The sequence below is a fragment of the Chiloscyllium plagiosum genome, unplaced genomic scaffold, assembly GCF_037043375.1.
Source record: "Chiloscyllium plagiosum isolate Xiang-an unplaced genomic scaffold, Cpla_swu_hap1 HiC_scaffold_43, whole genome shotgun sequence".
Taxonomy (NCBI): Eukaryota; Metazoa; Chordata; class Chondrichthyes; order Orectolobiformes; family Hemiscylliidae; genus Chiloscyllium; species Chiloscyllium plagiosum.
The window spans coordinates 24966432-24985363 of NW_028270181.1; the positions used below are offsets into that span (position 1 = coordinate 24966432).

The following is an 18932-nucleotide window of genomic DNA, read 5'->3' on the forward strand; positions in this document are numbered from 1 at the left end:
TTAATTCCTCCATTGGCTGAGATTACCAAGAAGGTCCCGCCTTCTCCATCTCAGCCCCTTGCCTGAGGTGTGGTGATCCTTAGGTTGAACCAGCCATCTCTCTCTCTAATGAGATAGTGGTCCTCTATGACTCGATTATTTTATTTTAAGTTACGACACCCAACATTATAGACTCTTATCTTATTAAGTAGCATTATCCAATTCCTTTCTGAAAATCCAATATATTACATCTTCTGCACCACTCCCCCCCCCATCACCCTTTCAGCTCTCCTGCTTGTTACCTCTTTAAAGAACTGTAATAACTTTCCAGGCAGGATTTACTCTTCATGAAACCATGATTAATTTGTGTGATCATATTATGTATTTCTGAATGCTCTGCTATTGCATCCTTATAGACTCTAACATTTTCCTAATGAAGATGTCACACCAACTATAGTTACCTGATTTCTGTCTCCCTGCCTTTTTGAATAATATTGTAACATTGGTAGCTTTTCAATCTTCTGGGACTGTCCAAAATCTAAGGATTATTGGAAAATTACTACCAGTGAAACCACTATCCCTGTAGCTACTTCTTATAAAATTCTAGGATGCACACCTTGACTTTAGGGGATCAGTTTGCTTTTAGGACCATTAGTTTCCTCCGAACCTTTTCTTCAACTACTGTCTTCAGGCAAAACCACGTTATAAAATAGCCTCAAACAGGCTTCACTGTTGCTGAGTCAAAATCCTGCAATTGCCTACCTAAGGACATTGTGGGTATACGTATACAACACAGTCTGCAGCGGTTTGATAAGGCAGCTCACCAACACCTTCTCAAGGTCAACTGGAGACAGGCAATAAATGCTGGCCCACCCAGCGACGTGCATGTGAATTAAAATAAAGGCTTGTTGTTTGTATGTTCAAAGAGTTTACTCTGAGGCACCAGCCCTGGGCACCTATTTTTCTGGTGGGTGGTGTACGTCCACTTGCCTGGATGGGTGCACCTCCAACAACACTCAAGAAGTTTGACACCATCCAGGACAAAGCAACCCGCCACATCTACAAACATTCAATCCCCCTACCATCGGAGCTTAGTAGCAGCAGTGTGTACTATCTACAAGATATACTGTAGAAATTCACTGAAGATCCCTAGGTAGCACCTTCCAAACCCACTAGCACTTCCATCTAGAAGGATAAGGGCAGCAGGTACTTGGAAACACCACCACCTGCAGGTTCCCCTCCAAGCCACTCACAACCCTGACTTGGAAATATACCGCTATCCCTTCACTGTCGTTGGGTCAAAATCCTGAAATTCTCTCCCTACCAGCATTGTGGGTCAACCCACAGCAAGTGAACTGCAGCGATTCAAGAAGGCAGCTCACCACCACTTTCTCAAGGGCAAATCGGGATGGGCTATCAATGCTGGCCAGCCAGTGATGACCACATCCCACAAATGAATATTAAAAAAAAAGCACAGAATGGCATAGCAAAACCATTTTGGATGTTTAGGCAGACATTTTGCTCCCCTAGAAAAATAGGAGCAGTGGTATCAAATTTCCAGACTTTAACAGCAAAAACAGAAAACTGTTCACAAAAACCTCAGAGCATTTATAAAATTGCATTACATCAATCCCATTCCTAATCACCTCAGACTTTCAAATCCCAAAAGTGCTTATCTTTTTAAATAATTATAGTCAATTGAAGGATATTTTCTCCTCAGAGGTGATGAGGAGAGTTTCTCCCTTTACGTTTCAGAGCTCCATGTGGAATTCTTCCCCAGAAACACCATTTCTCCTGTCTCCGAAGCATTGACCTCTTTTGGCAAGGGAATGGAAGCCTTTGAAATTGCAAGTATTGGGGAAGAATGCCAGAATTTGGGAAAATCTAAGAGACTGATGATGAGTTGGGGTTGAAGCATCAGATTACATTACAATGAAACAACCAAGAAAAACATAGGCAAAGCATGGCACTAGGAAGAAAGCACCAAATACTACTTCCTCCTATGCAGGAACTCCAAAGAATATGTTTGTCATAAACAGGAAGAAAATTCCACTGCCCAAGAAGAAAAGACATATAATCTTGAGCATATTTTCAGGATACAATTTACTTGAGGTGTACCCTTTGAAAATGTTCTTTTAATCATTCACAAGATGCGGGTGTCATTGGCTAAGCCAACAGCTATTTCCCATGGTAAATGACTTTGCAAAGATGGTAGTAAGATGCCTTCCTAAACAGCTGCAGTTTACTTCTTGTTAGACAGGATGTTACAGAATTTTGATCCAGCGACACCAAAAGAACAGCAATATATTTTCAAGTCAGGATTGTGAGTGGCTTGAAGGGGAGCTTGTAGGTAGTGGTGTTCCAATGTATCTGCTCCCCTTATCCTTATAGATGGCAAGGGTTCTAGATTTGGAAGGTGCTGTTGGAAGAGACTATGATGAGTTTTTGCAGTTCATCTTGTAGATGGTACATACTGCTGTTACTAGCCAAAATATTTACTTTTCCCCCTATTTTTGCATCTTGTCATGGCACACCAGGAAGTGACTGTTGCTTTTGAAACATAAGCAGTCAGAGTGAAAGCATCCAGAGAACCAAACAGACTTTCTGTAATATATTTCTCCAGTCAAACATTTCGGAATGGTTCTCATCAAAATCTCATTACTTTAGCCGTAAAGGAAAAATAAACAGAGAAAAGTTTAACACTGCAACAAGAACTAATACCAGCTGTTTTAGAACATTACATTTTCAACAGAGCTGCTGTAGGAGCCCAATCATTACATTCCCTTGACAGATAACCAGAGGATCAATACACTGTGTACACACCCTGGTTCCAGAGCCTGAATGTGTACATATCCCAGTTACACAGCTCTAATACACTGTGTACACATCCCTGTTGCGGAGTTCCAATACACTCGGTCCATGTCTCACTTACAGAGCTTCACTCTTCACACAATTCAGTTGAAGAGCTCCTGTACAACTCATCCTACTTAGAGCATCAAATGTATGCACATCCCAGTTACAGAGCTTCACTGTGTACACACCTCGGTTACACAGCTTCACTGTGTACACACTCAATTTGCTGAGGCTGAATGTGCTCACACTACAGTTACAGAGATTCACTGTGTACACACCCCAGTTACAGAGATTGAATATTTGCTCACCCCAGTTATAGATCCTGATGTGTACACACCCTGGTTACACAGACAGAATGTATACACACCCCAGTTACAGGGCCTTCACTGTGTACACACCCCAGTTACACCGCCTGAATGTGTACACACCCTAGTTACACGGCCTGAATGTGTACACATCCCAGTTACATGGCCTGAATGTGTACACATCCCAGTTACACGGCCTGAATGTGTACATACCCCAGTTACAGAGCCTGAGTGTGCACACACCCCAGTTACAGGGCTTGAATGTGTACACACCCCAGTTTCAGAGTCTGAATGTGTACACACCCCAGTTTCAGAGCCTGAATGTGTACACACCCCAGTTTCAGAGCCTGAATGTGTACACACCCCAGTTTCAGAGCCTGAATGTGTACACACCCCAGTTACAGAGCCTGAATGTGTACACACCCCAGTTACAGAACATCACTGAGCACACACCCCAGTTACAGAGCCTGAATGTGTACACACCCCAGTTTCAGAGCCTGAATGTGTACACACCCCAGTTACAGAGCCTGAATGTGTACACACTCCAGTTACAGAACATCACTGAGCACACACCCCAGTTTCAGAGCCTGAATGTGTACACACCCCAGTTACAGAGCCTGAATGTGTACACACTCCAGTTACAGAACATCACTGAGCACACACCCCAGTTACAGAGCCTGAATGTGCACACACCCCAGTTACAGAGCATCACTGAGCACACACCCCAGTTACAGAGCCTCAATGTGTACACACCCCAGTTACAGAGCCTGAATGTACACACACCTCAGTTACAGAACATCACTAAGTACACACCCTATTTACAGAGCCTGAATGTGTACACACCCCAGTTTCAGAGCCTGAATGTACACACACCTCAGTTACAGAACATCACTGAGCACACACCCCAGTTACAGAGCCTGAATGTGTACACACCCCAGTTACACGGCCTGAATGTGTACACACCCCAGTTACAAGGCCTGAATGTGTACACACCCCAGCTACAGAGCCTGAATGTATACGTACGCCAGTTACAGAGCCTGAATGTGCACACACCCCAGTTACAGAACATCACCGAGTACACACCCCAGTTACATGGCCTGAATGTGTACACACCCTAGTTACACGGCCTGAATGTGTACACATCCCAGTTACACGGCCTGAATGTGTACACATCCCAGTTACACGGCCTGAATGTGTACACATCCCAGTTACACGGCCTAAATGTGTACACATCCCAGTTACACGGCCTGAATGTGTACACATCCCAGTTACACGGCCTGAATGTGTACACATCCCAGTTACACGGCCTGAATGTGTACACATCCCAGTTACACGGCCTGAATGTGTACATACCCCAGTTTCAGAGCCTGAATGTGTACACACCCCAGCTACAGAGCCTGAATGTGTACACACCCCAGTTACAGAACATCACTGAGTACACACCCTATTTACAGAGCCTGAATGTGTACATACCCCAGTTACAGAGCCTGAATGTGTACACACCCCAGTTTCAGAGCCTGAATGTGTACACACCCCAGTTACAGAGCCTGAATGTGTACACACCCCAGTTTCAGAGCCTGAATGTACACATCCCAGTTACAGAGCCTGAATGTGTACACACCCCAGTTTCAGAGCCTGAATGTGTACACACCCCAGTTACAGAGCCTGAATGTGTACACACCCCAGTTACAGAACATCACTGAGCACACACCCCAGTTACAGAGCCTGAATGTGTACACACCCCAGTTACAGAACCTGAATGTACACACACCCCAGTTACAGAACATCACTGAGCACACACCCCAGTTACAGAGCCTAAATGTGTACACACCCCAGTTACAGAGCCTGAATGTGTACACACTCCAGTTACAGAACATCACTGAGCACACACCCCAGTTACAGAGCCTGAATGTGTACACACCCCAGTTACAGAACCTGAATGTACACACACCCCAGTTACAGAGCCTGAATGTGTACACACCCCAGTTACAGAGCATCACTGAGCACACACCCCAGTTACAGAGCCTGAATGTGTACACACCCCAGTTACAGAACCTGAATGTACACACACCCCAGTTACAGAGCCTGAATGTACACATCCCAGTTACAGAACATCACTGAGTACAAATGCAATTTAGAAAAGAGCAATAAAACTATCAGGAGTGGAGGTCATTATGTTCAGAAAAACTTAGTCACAACAAATCTGTTTGAAGTTATCAGAAGATTCCAAGAAACAAGATGTCAAAGCTGGGGGAAATTTAGGTTGTACATACTTCCTAAATTTGGATAAAGGATAATGTATCCACAGACAGCTATGTAGAGAAGAAAGTTGTTACATAGAAAGCAAAGACCAGATCGATAGCTGAAAGATTTGAGGAATGACTGGATGAGCCGGAAATAAGAATAGACACCGTGATAACAGGAAATGCACATTTAAGGATTTTGGCAACATACCCATTGATAGTAAAGCAGCATTTTTTGCACAAGGAACAACTTCAAAGAGGAGCATTTTTAAAACCTCCAAAAGATGGAGACACAGAAGGGAAATTATAGAGGTTGAATGAATGCATCTACGGGCTATATAATGTTTCCAATGGGTATTTTGGTTGGTTTATCCTATTAAAAAATTATGTTCAACTAAAAGCAGATGGTTTCCTGGAGTAGGGAAGAAAAACTAGAAGGCATTTTTATATTGCATGTCAAAGATTTCCTGAGGAGAGGATCTGAGGCATTTGAAAAATTAGTGATAAAAGAATTCAAAATTAAAAGTTAAGCTTCAAGAACATAAGAACTAGGAGCAGGATTAGGCCAGTCTACAGTCCAATACGATCTTGGCTGATTTAATTTTGCTTAATTCCAAAATGCACTCTGCCTTTCCTGCCCACTCTCCACAACTCTTTAACCCATTACTCAATAAAAAAATCTACATCCTCCTTATATTTATTCAGTGTCCCAGTATCTACTGCACCCTGGGATAGTGAATTCCAGAGATTCATATTCCTTTGAGAGAAGCACTTCCTCCTTATCTCGGTGTTAAATCTGCCATTCATCAGATTAAAACAATTACTTTGCATTCCAGATTGCCCCACAGTGGGTAACATCCATTCTACATCTATTTGGTCAATCCCCTTTAGCATCTTATATACCTCCATTAGATCTCCTCTCATCCTTCTAAACACTAGAAAGTATAAACCTAAACTGTTCATTCTTTCCTTATAATACAAACACTTTATTTCTGCAGTCAATCTAGTGAATCTTTTCTGAACTGCCACCAATGTCCCTCTTCAAGTAAAGGGACTAAACTCGACACATCTTTTAAGTATACATGAGCACTTATTAGAGAATGGGGACTGACCCTGAGTCTTAGCTAGAGAATGTTAAAAGGATGATTAAATTGTGCCTATTTCAATGTAAGAGGAATACTAAGGAAGTAGCAAATCAGTGAAGTTTGATTGGGCAATTAAGCTCAACATGCACACAAACCCGGTCGGACTTGTGTTGTGATGCACTGGAATAAAAAATTTACTTTTTACATTTTTTATTTAACCTACTTTTCTAATCAACCTGTTTAGAGATGTTATTACACACCTTTGGAGCAGGTGGGACTCAAACTCGGATCTCCCTCTGTCCAGGAGTAGGGACACAGACACTGCACCACAAGAACCCAAAAATAAGGATCGTTATCGTCTCAGTAGGAAGTTAGTGGGTTTGGTCAATATAGGGATTGAACCCATGACCTCAGCATTATTAGAACCACGCTCACCATTGGAGTAAACTGACCAGAGGCAGAGTGCATTTTGGAATTAATCAAAATGCTGAAACATGCTACAGATGTAAGAATGCTAAAGGCTATTAAGACATTGAAGAAATTCAGTTCATACAGTTTACATTCAGAACTCCAGTCTTAAATGATGCAAAAGCCATGAGGTTAGTCTGTTTTAGTGAAGTCTCACATGTTAATCTTCCTGATGGTTATTCAAGTACAGCAGGATTCATTGTACTTTTAATGAGAAGAAACAACAAATATCATCCATTAGCTTAGGAGTTGAAAAATAAAAAGGAACAGTTAAAAATGCCTTAACTGAAGAGACTCTTGCACTGGTTGAGAAAACAAATATGGCTATGCATTTCGAGGATCACAGAATCCCTATAGGGTGGAAGCAAGCCATTCAGCCCATCCAGTGCACACTGACTCTCCGAAGAGCAAACAACCCAGACCCACTCCTTCTACCTTGTCCCTGTAACCCTCCATATCGCATGGCTCATCCACCTAGCCTGCACATCTCTGGATACTGAGGGGCAATTTAGCATGGCTAATCCACCTAAGCTGCATATTTTTGGACTACGGGAAACCAGGGGATCCAGTGGAAACTCACAGAGACATGGGGAGAATGTGTAAACTCCATCCACACACCCACTCCAATTACCCAAGGCTAGAATCAAACGCCAGTCCCAAGTGCTGTGAGGCACGAACCATGAGCCACCATGCCAAACAAGTATCAAGTACTTGCAAGGAATTCCTTTATAAGATGTATTTGAAACAAAAATATGCCTGTAGAATGTTTTATTGATGACTGTTCGCTTTGGGACAATGCCCAATCAACAAAAAGAGTCAAGGAAAAGAGATTCAGTATAGATCTCGTAAGTATGAAAGAGATGATGGAAAGAAAGGAGATTTTGAAATAAAATGGATCTGTGTAAATCATCAGCTTGTGAATTGCTTTATAACAAGAAGTACTTGTTAAAAACATTGTTGGTTGTCCTCAAAGAGGGGAGGTTTTTTATGTCATGAATGGTGAGAACAAAGGTTTATTCAAGCCATTTTGTTTTAAGAGGAGGTTGTATTATAGAGATGGGTAGTACAATAGTACAAAATGATAATATATCGTTTGCTTATCTTTTTGTATGGATAGTTTTCTGTAACTCATTTATTAGGGAGTAAAGAATCTGTTAATATCAAATTTTGTTAATAGGATGTTGAATACCAAGGGATTAAATAATTAGTCCTAAGAATTTGTTAGATAATTGTATTAAAACATATATAAAGGAGACTCCATCAGAAGAACAGCAGAATTTTGTGGCTCGTGGACTTAAATACACATACTTAGAATCCCCACAGTGTGGAAATAGGCCCTTCAACCCAGCAAGTCCACACTGACTTTCTGAAGAATACCTCACCCATATTTCTCTACATTTGCCCTGACTAATGCACCTAACACTATGGGCAATTTAGCATAGCCAATTCACCTAATTTGCACATCATTGGATTGCGGGAGGAAACCGGAGCACCTGCAGGAAACTCATGCAGACACGGGGAGAGTGTGCAAGCTCCACACAGAGAGTCGGCAGAGGCTGGGATCGAACCTGAGTCCCTGGCACTGTGAGGCAGCAGTGCTAAACACTGAGCCACTGTGCCACCCCTATGTGTAGATTGTGACTATTTACCTTCTAGTCTTTAACACAGGGTGATGTGGAGGGAAAAAAATTGTTGACTGCAGTTGGGGAAAGTGGGGAGGGTATTTAAAACTGGAAAATCTTTTTCACAGACAACAATTTGCATAGCAATCAGGCATTAGAGAACAGGGGATTTAACCACAGCCACTGACTGGATAAAACAATTAATTTAAAGGGGCCTCACAACTGTCAACCCTTTCTAAGGATTTGTAACAGTATTTGAAATAGACAGTGCCAGTGCATGGGATGCTGGATCTATTGCAAGCAGTTAACATATGTGGACTGCACCAATCATGCCAGTAAGATGTGTAAAGGGATATTACTTGCACTTGCACCAGTGCTGAATTTGGCATAACAGGCACTTTCTCCATTTCTTTGGAATATATCATTTGGATGAAGACAAAGATGTCAGTTTTTCTGAAGGTGTTTGTGCTGAAGATCAGATTTACCATGCATACTGTGTAATAGTCTGTAAGTGGTAATGTTGTAGTTCACTCCAGGGCTTTGTTGAAATGATGGATGCCAAAGACAGAACTATGTAAGCTTTTTGGCATCATTCCTTGGTTGGCCCTCCTTCACAAGTTGCTGTGGAGCATTAGACCGTGCTTTCAGTTTCTTGAAGCAATTGGGCTTTCTACACATTCTCGTCCAATGTCATCCTATAGAACATAACACTCATTTGTAATGAAATGTTGGACACTGTATTGGTGGGTGAGAGAAGTCACATCACATACAGTGCTCCACTGAGCCTGTTCATAGCTGCAATATTTGTTCCAGAGTCAAGCACTTCCAGATGCCTTAGGCCTGGCACAATTATTTCAAACTTCCATCGTTCTTCTAGGACAATGTCAATGGAATTTAGTTTGGTTTGTGCTGATCAGAAAGGTTTGATCAATATGGGAGCAATGATCAGATTGATAAGCCTTTCAGCTCAGTCAACGTTGATGTAATCATGTTCCACACATTTGGGTCAATAGCCCTGCCTATGAATTGCACAATTGTTTCACCTGGGTGTTGATGGTTCAACATGAACTCAAGCCCGTATATCCTGAAATTGATTCAAACGCTGAGTTGATCTTTTAAGATCTGAAATCTTGTCAGTTTTGTGGTCATCATCTGAAAAACTGGAAGATCTTATTATTCTTAATCCTTCAGTGCCCGAAATGAGAAGAAATTTAATTGCCACTCATTCTTTGTCAGCTACCTGATGATCCATAAAGATTAATCCTTTCTTTAAATAACTGAAATTCTGACAGAATGTCAAAGATGTGCCAATCCATAGTTAAGTATTTGCCTTCCATTTCTCCTTGCAGTCTTTTTGAGTCATAGAGTCATAGAGATGTACAGCATGGAAACAGATCCTTCGGTCCAACCCGTCCATGCCAACCAGGTATCCCAACCTAATCTCGTCCCACCTGCTAACACCTGGCCCTTATCTCTCTAAACCCTTCCTATTCATATAGCCATCCAGATGCCTTTTAAATGTTGCAATTGTACCAGCCTCCACCACTTCCTCTGGCAGTTCATTCCATATATGTACCACCCTCTGCGTGAAAAAGTTGCCCTTTTGGTCTCTTTTATATCTTTTCCCTCTCACCCTAAATCTATGCCCTCTAGTTCTGGACTCCCCCATCCCAGGGAAATGACCTTGTCTATTTACCCTATCCATACCCTCATGATTTTATAAACCTCTATAAGGTCACCTTTTTAAGAAATAGAGTGCAGTATTTGATCGTTTATTTTACTGGCTTTGCCACTCTCTTTTCTAAAATGTATTTTGCCTCTCTTTCCTTTTATTTCTTTTCTCTCTTTGATTTGCTTTCTTTTCAATTTCTCCCTGTTGTTGCTCTTCAAAAGCAACAGACTGAAATCTTCCTTTGGCATTGGCACCAACATGGAGATCCCAGTGATGTCACATGTTACTCTTTTGGAGTTTCCATGAAGGCGTCGATTTTAACAAAGTTGCGAAATCGACCGTCATCTGCTCAGAGAACTCAGACAACAAGAGGAGCAGCTTTTTTCTTCAACTCTAACCGTCCCTCAAATGAGCCAATGGAGGGAGGTCGCTCTTTACTATCTTAGAAGTCCTGGAAATTCAGAGGAGTTTAATCAGGAATTTTATTTCTTTTCGTAGGTATCTTTTGTACCTAGGTAGCTCCATACCTAAGGTGTCGCTGCGTGTAGTGACATTTCGCACTTTTCACTGTACTCTTACACTTCTGTACTTGAGTACACATGACAATAAAGCTTAAATCAAATCAAATCAAATCAAGGTTGCTGCACATCTGTCTTGGTTGTAGTTGTAACTTCAGCTCTGAATTCAAACAGACTGATGGATAACGTTTTTGGAAACAGACTTTTCACAACTGTCACATTGCTGTCACCTGTTCAGTCTTTAGCATTCACTTACTGCTATTAACATAGAACATTATAGCGCAGAACAGGCCCTTCAGCCCTCGATGTTGCGCCAACCTGTCACAACCAGAATCTAGTGTTTCGTTATTGCCATCACGATGATGTTTATTATTTACCATTTGTTAGCCACATAAGATATACCACAGATGTTAGGTTAGATATTTAACATAGAACATAGAAAAATACAGCGCAGTACAGGCCCTTTGGCCCTTGATGTTGCGCCGATCCAAGCCCACCTAACCTACACTAGCCCACTATCCTCCATTTAGAAGCTTATTTACAACACTATTTAGAAATCTATATTATCTCCATACATTTCACACACAACCAATCAATTGATGGCATTGGCTCCATTACACAGACGGAGTGACTGAAGGTGAGGCAAGTTCCTTTTATTACTGGAGCATCTCATGTTCTGATGCCATGGAACTGTCTTAAAGGTACAGTCTGTCAGGTCTGGAATCCATGCCATAATACAACAACATGAACAAATAAAATAAATACCTTCAGCTTGAATCAGGTTCTACAGAGAATGCACTGCTTTCTGAAAAATCTCAAGTCCGGAGTAAATAGTTTTAAGTTTGACCCCTCTGCTCACATTCCTGAGCCATAAAGAAAACATCAGAGCTCGAGAGGAATCTCATGAGCATGGCATTGACTGTACACTCGTCTGTCGAGGCTGAAACCACCCAAGAAGCTGATTGCAAGCCAAGCTTTTCCAGCCAGTTCAGTGACTGTGAGAGTCCACAAGCAAGCAGCAGGTCAAAGGCAACTATCGCTTTCTTAGCGCATTGAAGCTCACCAGTATTCAGATGAGCATCCAGCAGAATTGTGCAACTCCTTGGATTTATGGGGATGGATATGTCTGTCACTCATGGGAGACATTTACCAGCAACTGGTTAGCTGCCAAGAATGCATTGTAGCCACTGCTTTGTTTTGACAAGGACAGGATAAGAGACGGGAAAGAGAGAGAAAAAGAAAAATTTATGTTTGCACATTTTTAATGTAATAAAAAATTCCAAGGCACATCACAGGAATATTAGAAAACCAAGTATGACAAAAAATAAATATTAGGCCAGTTGACCATTGTTTTTCCTTCATTCACAGGACATGGGCTGGCCAGTATTTATTGCCTGTCCTTAGTTGCCCTTGATAAGGTAGAGATGAACTGCCTTCTTGAAACACTGCAGTCCATTTGGTGTAGGTAGATCTACAGTGCCCTTAGAGAGTGAATTCCAGGAGTTTGACCCAGTAACCCTGAAGGAACACAATATATTTCCAAGTCAGAACACTGAGTGGCTTAGAGGGGAACTTGCAGGAGGTGGTGCTCCTATGTATCTGCTGCTCTTGTCCTTCTAAATGAAAGTGGTCATGGGTTTGGAAGGTGCTGTCTAAGGATCTTGGGTGAATTTCTGCAATGCATCTGATAGATAGTACACACTGCTGGTACAGAGTGTCGGTAGTAGAAGGAGTGGATGCTTACAGATATGGTACCAATCAAGTGGGCTGTTTGTCCTGGAAGGTGTCAAACTTCTTGAGTATTGCTGGAGCTGCACCCATTCAGGCAAGTGAGGAGTATTCAATCACACTCCTGACTTGTGCCTTGAAGATGGTGGACAGGTTTTGGAGAGTCAGGAGGTGAAGTAGGGAAGTTAAAGGAAGAAAAGAAAGTAGAGAGACAGAGATGTGGAAGGAGGGAATTACAAAGATGAGGGCCTAGGAAATTGAGTATCCATCACCAAAAGGACAGAGATTATAACTGGGAATTAAAAGATATCAGATATCTCAGAGTAGTGGGTAAGACGATATTTTTAATTGCTCATTCACAGGATATGACATTGCTGGCTGAGCTAGAATTTTTTTTTTGTATCCCATTACTAACTGGCCCAGAACTGGCTTGCCAGGCCATTTCACACAGCCAGTTAAGAGTCAACCATATCGCTGTACGTCTGAAACCACATGTAGCTCAGGCCAGGTAAGGGCGGCAGTGAATGAGTTTTATGATAATTGACATTAAGCCAGTTTATGTTTCTTTTATTAAATTGAAGTCAATTTTCACCATCTGCCATGATGGGATTCAAACCCATGTTCCCAGAACATGAACCTGGGTTTCTAGATTACTCTGCCAGTGACAGTATGACTACTTCCTCTCTTACAGATATGGAAAGGGAAGGTCATGGACAGATTTGCAAACAAGATTGAGAATTTTAAAACGAAGATGTTGCCTGACTGGGAGTGAATTAGCAAGCACAGAAGCGATTGTATACAAAGCTCGCTGCAAGTTAAGACCTCAAGTTTACAGAAGGCAAAATGTGGGAGACTGACAGGGAGCGCTGTGAAATAGAAACATGGACAGGGGTAACATAGGATTCCAGGGTCAGAGGACTAACAGCTGGTTTCATAGTCCCAACCAAAAGTCAACATGATGCCTTTAGGTCAGATACAACAAAACTGATGCTGAGAATGTGCAGTAGGATGAGAAGCAGTCCAAAGTCCTGAGTCATGTTGAAACCAATAACCAAGGATTAGTAAAAGGTAAAATCTTCATTGTCTCACCAGACCAATGAGCTGCTCTCTCATTAAAGAAAGAAATGACTGGTGGTTGTTTAACCGGAGGATCACCAAGCCTTAGGCGAGAGAAGAGGTTGAGAAGGACAGACCTAAATCGTAACCTCAGCTGGTTAGGAATTGAACCCATGCTACTAGCATCACAAACCAACTGTCTAGCCAACTGAGCTGACTGAGGATTAGGTATGTCTGAGAGATAGAAGCTAGGAGATGGGTTAAACAGCAGCATCTCAAAGGCAGTAGTAAAGATCTTCTCATACATGCTCGTCAGTATAAGAATTGCAACACAACTGCAGTAATTGTCTGGCTGAAGGGATAACATCGGAATGAAGCTCATATTCCATGTCTGAGACAGGTACAGCTTGTGCCTGAAAGAGGAATCTTACAAAGTAAACAATCCCTGCAGATTAAACTAAGATGGCAATGAGGGAGAAGCAAAAGCAAAAATGAGGAAACTTGAAGTAACAAGGGTGTAAGAGAGAAAAGTGAAAAGCGTAGAAAATTTGTAACGATCACATCAGAAGAAAGGAGAAGTGAAAAAGGAGATATTTAAAAATATACTGTCAGGATTTAAGTGAGTGCAGAAAAGGTAGGAAACAGAATTGAAGAACTAGATGCATTCATCATGATGGAAAGGCACAATCTTGATCAGGAATTTCCTTCATCTTTATTTTTATGTATGCTTCCGTGGCATGTTGGCTCAGTGACAAAGCCAGTATTTGTTGCCCACTCCTAATTATTTTACTGGGCCATTTGAGGGCAGTTAAAAGTTGACCACATTGCTGTGGGTCCTGGAGTCACATGCAGGCCAGACTGGGTTAGGATGGCAGGTTTCCTTCTCTAAAGTGAGCTATTGGGTTTTTCTGACAATCAATGACAGTTGTGACAATCAATGACAGATTAGTGAGGTTAGCTGTTCACTGTAGATTTATTAATTGAATTCAAATTCCACAGCAACAATGGTGAGATTTGAACTCATGTCTCAGACCATTAGCCTTGGCCTTTGGATTACTGGTACAGTGACATTAGCCCTGCTAATGCTTGTTGGAGCTTCACAAAAGAGGTGACAGATCCCTATTTTCATGCCTAAAGAGGATTACCATCACACCTATGGTGAATTTATGAACTTGAGGAATGATAAGATGTCAGGGACGTTTAAACTGGAAACAAACACTGCCCTGGGCTAAAATCCTAACAGAACAAAAATCCACCCGTTCTGAAAATCCTCCTGCAAATAACCATGAAATCATACAACCATACAATGCAAAATGAGACCGTTCGGCCATTTTGCCAATGCTAGATCCATTGAGTTATTAATTCCTTGTTCTTTTCCCCATAGCCCTGCAAATGTATCTCTTTGAAAAAATTTAACTAATTCCCTTCGAACAGTCACTATTGAATCTACTTTCACAGTTTACAGACAGTGATTCCACTCATCTGCCACTCTTCAGCCTATTGGCCATTTTGATCAAGGAGCTGTTATACTCTGAGATTATCTTCTTCACTATCTACTACTCCACCTATTTTTGGTGCCATCTGCAAACTTACTAACCACACCTCCTGTATTCATATCCAAATAATTTATAAAAATGATGAACAATAGACGACCCAACACTAATTATTGCAGCACACCACTTGTCACAGGCCTAGAGTCTGAACAACAACCCTCTACCACCAGCCTCAGTCTCCTACCTTGAAGCCAATTTTGCATCCAATTGACTAGCTCCCCCTGGATCCCATGTGATCTAACGTTACTAACCAATCTACCATGTAAAACCTTGTCAAATGCCTTCTGAAGTCCATGTAGACAATGTCTACTGCTCTGCCTTCATCAATCTTCTTTGTCACCTCTTCAAAAACCACAATCAAGTGAGTAAGATGTGATTTCCCATGCACAAAGACATGCTGAGTATCCCAAATCAGTCCTTGCCTTTCCAAATGCGTGTAATTCCTGTCTCTCGGAATCCCCTCCAACAACTTACCCACCACTGACATAAGGCTCCCTGGTCTATAGTTTCCATGCTTTTCCTTACAGCCTTTCTTAAACAATGGCACTATGTTAGCCAACCTCCAGTCTTCTGGCACCTCAACTGCGGCTGTCAATACAAATATCTCAGCAAGGTGCCCAGAAACCTCTTCCCTTGCTTCCCACAACGTGCTGGGAAACACTTGATCAGGGATTTATCTACCTTTACGTTTTAAGACCTCAACACCTCCTCCTCTGTAATATGAACTCCTTTCACTATTTATTTCCCCAAGTTCCCTAGCTTACACGTCCTCCTTCACAGTAAATACAAACACAAAAATTTGTTTAGTATCTCACCTATTTCCTGTGGTTCTACACATAGATGGCCTCATAACTTTGAAGACCTCTTACCAAATCTCCACTTAACTTTATCTGTTACACAGAGAATAGTCCCAGCTTCTCTACATAATTGAAGTCCCTTATTTAGTGTCTATTTCTAAATGACCATGTGGACTGAACCCTCAATGAACAGTAAATGCTGCTGTTTTCTAGCCAGGTGACTGACATGAGAGTAGGTGAAAGTCAGTCCAAATCAAAATCTATCAATATCAACACAATTTATCAGAAGACATATTGAGATTGAGTAGATGTCGTGGATTCGATGTGGGCAACTCGACAGGCTGGATATAAAAACACAGGAAATGGGAACAGGAATAGGCATTTTGTTCATCAAACCTGCTCCAGCGTTCAATAGATCATGGCTGATATTCCACATTGAGATCACTTTCTTGTACTATCCACATATCCGTTAATATCTATCAATGTCTGTCCTGAATATTTTCAACAACTGACCTCCCCAAGTCTTTGGGTCGAGAATTCCAAAGATTCACCTCCCTCTGATCCTAAACGACCTACCCTTTACTCTGAGACTGTATCTCCTGGCCCTACACTGACAGCCCTGCACCCCTCCAAATCTCAGGCAAGGGAAAGTTAAACATCCTCCCTGCATCTACTCTGTTTGGAACGCTGTATATTTCAATGAGGTCACTCCACAAACTCATACACACAGTCAGGAAGTCCAAAAGAGCTGATTTCCCCATCTCTCTGCAGCAAAGAGAAAAATGCCAGGGTACCGTACCAGTTATCCACAGGGCAAACATGGTGATTCCGTACTGCCACCGCATACCTGTTCAAAACAAATCAGAAGGCAGTCAGTCAATTGGTCATTCCGTTCCTCCATCACTTTCCTCAGCACCACCAACAACTCAGGAAGTCCCAGTGAGGGCTGGTGGAGAGTGCATACAGAAAACTCATACATACACATGAGCTGGAGGAGGCCATTCAGCCCCTCAGACCCAATCCAGCTTTCAATTACTGAGCTGTATCTTAACTCCATCTGCCCACATTGCTTCCTGAACACGTGTTGCCTTAGCTTAACAAAAACTATATAAGTCTCAGTTTGACAACTCTGCAGCCTCAACAGCTTTGTAATTTGGGCAGCATGGGGACAGAATTGTTCCAAATTTCTACTCCCCGCTGTTGACATTATCCCTGACTGTGTTGTGTCACATTGTTCTGGACTCCCCCAGCACAGGCCAGGGTTTTCCCGTGTACAACTTGCACCTTTCACATGTTATTTACATTTGATGATAACTAAATGACGCAGGCACCAGTGTCCCTGTGGAGTTTTAAACAAAGTTGTAATGATAACCCATTGTAAACTGAAAGTTCATGGGCATTTGCTCAAACAACGAAAGCTAATCATTGTCTGTATTGTATAACTTCAATTTTCTGCCATATCAGAATAACTCGTGTACAAAACGTTCTGTCCTGAAAAGAGCCTCGCATCCTACAGATACCATCATATCAGCTTGGCTCAATGTCAGTAGGCCATAGGTTCAACTTTCTGCTATCGGATGAGGGCCTGTAATCAAGGTTGACTCTTTAGCACAGTACTGAAGGAGCTCTGCATTATTACAGATGCAAATATTATAAATGTTAAACCCTTACATGCCCTAGCAAGTGGAGGTAAAAGATTTTAAGGCATTACATGAGGAAGAACAACTTACTCTAACATCTGACTGCAAAAAGCTAGTGTGTGGGTACAAAACTTGATTAGGAAGAGAAATGGAAGAAGACATAGAGGTCTTTCAGAGTAGACTATTCAGCCCAACGATTTTTGCATCAACATTCAATGAGATTGTGGCTGATCTGGTAAGCCTCATCTCCACTTTCCTACCTTGTCCCCTAACTCTTGATTTCCTTACTGATTAAAAATCTGTTGATCTCAGCCCGGAATATAATTCATGAGCCAGCTTCTATAGTCCTCCGTGGTAAAGGATTCCACAGATTCACTACCCTCTGTTGGCACTTCTTACAAGGGCGATGAAATAGTAAACTAGGAAAGTTTGCTTACAATTGTGTATGGTGTTGGTTAAACCCACATCTCAAATACAGTGCAGAGTTTTGGTCGCTTCACCTGAAAAAGAATGTAAAGGCATTTGCAGTTCAGGGGAGCTGATTTATTATCTGTCACATGACATATTCCTGGAAGTGAAGCAGTTATTTTGTAAGGAAATGTTTGATCTTATAAGTTTATATTCTTGTATTATTATGAACTTATGATGTTTGATCTTAAAGGCTCCAATGGAATTTAGAAGAATGATAAGATATCTTATTAAAATATAAAGTTCTGAACAGACTTGACAGGACGGATGCTGAAAGGATGTTTGCTCCATTGTTGGAGAGACAAGAACTAGGGAACACTGTTTAGAAATAAGGGGTCTCCCATTTAAGACAGAAACGAGAAGCTTTTTCTCTCAGATAGTCGTGAATCAACAGAATTCTCTTCCTCAGACAGCCTTAGAGGCAGGTCTTTTGAATGTTTTTAAGGCTGAGTTAAATTCTTGACCAAAAAGAGAATCAGAGAGTATAAGGGTTGACAATGGCCTCCATTCCGTTAACCTATCAGATCAGCCATGATCTTATTCAAAGTCAAAGAGGGTTCCATGGGCTGGCTGGTTGACTCCTGCTTCTAATTTGTACATAACCATTGGAGGCAAAACCGAGTGCTCTTGTGGCGCTATGGTACTGTCCCCGACTCTGAGCCAGGGGGCCTGGGTTCAAGTCCCACCTGCTCCAGAAGCGTGCAATAACATCTTTGAATGGGTTGTTTTGAAAATATCTGCAGAGAAGCTGGTCATTTAGCTCATTGTAGTTGGTGGGATTTTGACAGCAAATGGCTGCCATCTTTGACTTCAATTCAACTGACATTGCTTCAAAAGTGCTTGAGTTTGAACTTCCAGTGAATGAGAAAGGCACTGAGTTAATGTAAGCCCTATTACCTATCCTGGTCTTGCCAATTTAATAGTCAAGAGATTCTGAGCTAGTTA

At 41.8% G+C, this 18932-nt stretch overlaps 1 protein-coding gene across 3 annotated transcripts in view; it reads right to left on the reverse strand.

The window, feature by feature from the left end:
* LOC122541784 (transmembrane protein 150A) overlaps positions 1–18932 on the reverse strand; it is a 125690-nt gene that overhangs the window by 88614 nt on the left and 18144 nt on the right. For 2 of the 3 annotated variants that reach the window (XM_087982614.1, XM_043678755.2), the window contains exon 3: positions 16679–16726. The exons of the other annotated variant lie outside the window; for it this stretch is intronic. In XM_087982614.1, the coding sequence (XP_087838740.1) occupies positions 16679–16726 (48 nt within the window). The remainder of the gene's footprint in view (positions 1–16678; positions 16727–18932) is intronic. 3 annotated transcript variants of the gene reach the window in all.